Source organism: Peromyscus californicus, unplaced genomic scaffold, assembly GCF_007827085.1.
Source record: "Peromyscus californicus insignis strain IS unplaced genomic scaffold, ASM782708v3 Scaffold_4__1_contigs__length_199733344, whole genome shotgun sequence".
In the NCBI taxonomy this organism is placed as follows: domain Eukaryota; kingdom Metazoa; phylum Chordata; class Mammalia; order Rodentia; family Cricetidae; genus Peromyscus; species Peromyscus californicus.
In genome coordinates this window covers 166,981,273-166,984,338 of record NW_026294562.1, presented here as the reverse complement: position 1 = coordinate 166,984,338, position 3,066 = coordinate 166,981,273, and the positions used below count along the sequence as shown (strand labels likewise).

The window sequence follows — 3,066 nt, the reverse complement described above, 5'->3', positions numbered from 1 at the left end:
TACGGTACACAATATTTTGGGGAACACAATACCACCACAGAGCTAAACAACCACAGCATGTATACAGAAAAATTAGGACAGACCCATGCAGGCTGTGTGATTGCCTCTTAGGTCTCTGGGAGCCCCAGTGAGCTCTGTTTAGATGAATCTGTGGGCTCTGTTCACCTGCTGTCTTTGAACCCTCCTACAATCCTGCCTTTCTCTGGTCTTTGAGATTCCCTGAGCTCTGCCTAATGTTTGGCTGTGGATCTCAGTGTCTGCTCCCATCAGCTGCAAGAGAAAGCCAAACTGATGGCAATTGGGCAAGGCACCAATCTACCAGTGTAACAGAATTTCTGTAGGTATTGTCTCATTGACGTGAGTGTGTGTGTGTGTGTGTGTGTGTGTGTGTGTGTGTGTGTGTGTAGACCGCACAAACTTGAAAAGCTGAGCAGAGTTGGATACAAAAAAAATGGGATTGCTCAAACAGAAACACCACTGGAATCCACAAACTGACTTTAACATTTTTATTCATTTGATATTTTATTTGGGTAGGCATTGTCTACAGAGATGGATGTGCCCATGGAGACAAGAGGAGGACTGAACAAGGGTCCTCTGCAAAGGCAACAACTGCTTTAGCCAACTGAGTCATCTCTCCAGGCCCAAACACTGAGTTTGGAGAAAAAATGTCTTCTTCCTCTACCCCTTCTCTTGCAGGCAAACATTCATGTTTTGTTTTCTCATTTCTGAGTCCTTGACCATATCTTCTGCTCAGTCCAATCCAGATAGGTTTCTCCCAAGAAACCCGGTTGTAATGTGCTTGGGGCCAGAAACTAAAATGAATTCCAGGTTCTAACTCCTTGGACAAAAATCAAACCAGTATAACAACAGGCAAGAGGCTGGGTAGATTGGACCAGAGTCCGAGGCTACCCCTCCCTCCACCTGACTTTGGTTGCTTTACATCTGTATTAAGCCTCAGCCACCATGCTGTTTTTCCCTAGTTTCACTGGAAATGTTCCACACATCCCAGAGTCCACCCAGGTATCATTGGTAACAACACTGGCTGCTGCTTCTGGGTTACAAGTGTAGGACAAGGCTGAACAGGTCCTAGGATTGTTCCAAACGTTTGAAAGGGGGCTCCAAGAAAGGAAGATGAGCAGAAGCCAAGGAACGGTGTGCTTCAGCCACTAAATGGGGATAGGAGCCCACCATTGCCTTCCAGCCTGAGGTCTCAGAGACCTCAGAAGCATGAGCTGTAATGAAATCCAGTGCCTGGGCTTTCAGCTGTCCTGAGCTGTGGAGGTCAGCCAGGAAGAGAGTGTGGGCAGCATTCTCCACAGAGAGGTCCCTGCAGAGGGCATCCTCACATATGACCTTCAAACTCTCCAGGCCATACTTGTCAGCAGCTGCCAGCAATGTATCTGCCATGCTGTCCAGGTCTGGTGCCTTCCCGGTGTAAATGAAGCCCATCATTTCCTTGAAGACTTGTGGCTCCAGGTCAGGGATCTCAACGCGGTTCTTTCTGCTCTCCTCCATGTCATGTTGAAACATGGCTCTGAAAACTGGAGAGCGAGCTGCTAAGATGGCCTTGTGAGCCCGGAATTCCTGACCAGCTACCACCAGGGAGCAGTCTGTGAATTGGGACTTCTCCCACAGCTCTCCTAGCTCATCTGCCAATGTGCAGTTAGGAACCTGAATTGCTGGCTTCCGGTTCTGGTCAGAGTTGCTGCAAGAGACCTGGACCACGCTTACCTTGCAGGCAAGGGTGAGGTGGTCATCTGGCAGTAACCAAAATGCATGGGACAAGAGCAAGTCTCAAAGAATAAAATTTTTGTATCCCCAGCTCCCGCCTGGCATGAACCTAAAGGCTCTTGGGCTCCTCGTGACTTTTATTTTCTCTCCTTCCGCACTTATGATCCAGAACTGGAACTTTGCCCAAACATGACTCTTTAGACAGCTGAGCAACACTAGGTAAACTGATAGGTAATCTGCACTTTCTTCATCAACTCCGTTCGGGAGTACTCTCAAACACCATTTGTCATTGCTTCCTATTGAGAATCTTCGGCTGACAAAGCTTTCTGGTATTTCCTCAACAATAAAAGGGAAGTTGTTGATGGTCCACCTGTAGGAGAAGTCCTGAATGCTGATCTGTGTGTGGTCCCATCTCTGGGCTATCTCATCTCCTGCCATTTCTCCTGCAGGTAGTTTGAAGTTTCAACTGGATCCAAAATGAAGAACTAGCAATTGTTTTCTCTTCATCCTGTGAGATGCCATAACAGACAAGATTTTGATTTTTAATTTTTGTTCATCATCTGTTTTCTCTTCCATGAGGCTGGAAACTTGGGTCTCTGAAATTTTCTATCCAGATTTCAATACTAATTTCAGAGAACACAGTCTAGGCAACTAGATACTCTTACATCACTCCATTATTTCCTACATTGAATCTTAGGTCAATAGGTAACTAGGTTTGACAATTATACACAGCTTTTGGATAGTTTTCATCATTTATTCTATTAATTCATATCAAAAATCTTGCACTAGGGTTCTCTAGAGGAACAGAATATATACAAGGAATCTCTCTATGTATGACCAAAGGAGATTTATTTATTAGAATGACTTTGGGCTGCAGTCCTGCTAATCCCACATTACCTATGAAGGGAAAGTCCAAGATTCCAGTACTTACTCAGTCCAGGATGTTGGATGTGTACACTGGTCTTCAGTATATGCTGGTGTTCCAAATATTCTCTATTTCCAGGGAAGGGATGGACTTGCTGCAAGGTGAGGGCAAGCCGGCAAATAGCAAGAGCTTCCTGCTTCCATGTCCTTTTCTATGCTTCCAGCAGAGGGTGTTGGCCAATTTAGGGTGTGTCTTCCAGACTCAAGATCTGGATTAAAGGTGTGTGTCTTCAAGCCCTGAGATCCAGATTAAATGTTTGTGACGTTTTACTACAAAAATCTGTCCTTGAAATGGATCTGTCTACATCAAATGAAGCAAAACACTTCTCTCTGTTGTGACCTCCATTGTAGGGTTTTAGTTAATCCCATGTCTTGTTAAGTTGGGAACCCACAAAAACCACCACAAGTGTA

The 3,066-nt window shown here is 45.2% G+C and overlaps 1 protein-coding gene across 1 annotated transcript; it reads right to left on the bottom strand.

Moving 5' to 3' along the window:
* Positions 1–1,086: 1,086 nt before the first annotated feature.
* Positions 1,087–2,175, bottom strand: LOC128094842 (speckle-type POZ protein-like). Its single transcript, XM_052713432.1, is given in 1 exon segment — positions 1,087–2,175. A coding segment is annotated over 1 exon segment (1,083 nt). The 5' UTR covers positions 2,170–2,175.
* Positions 2,176–3,066: the final 891 nt, after the last annotated feature.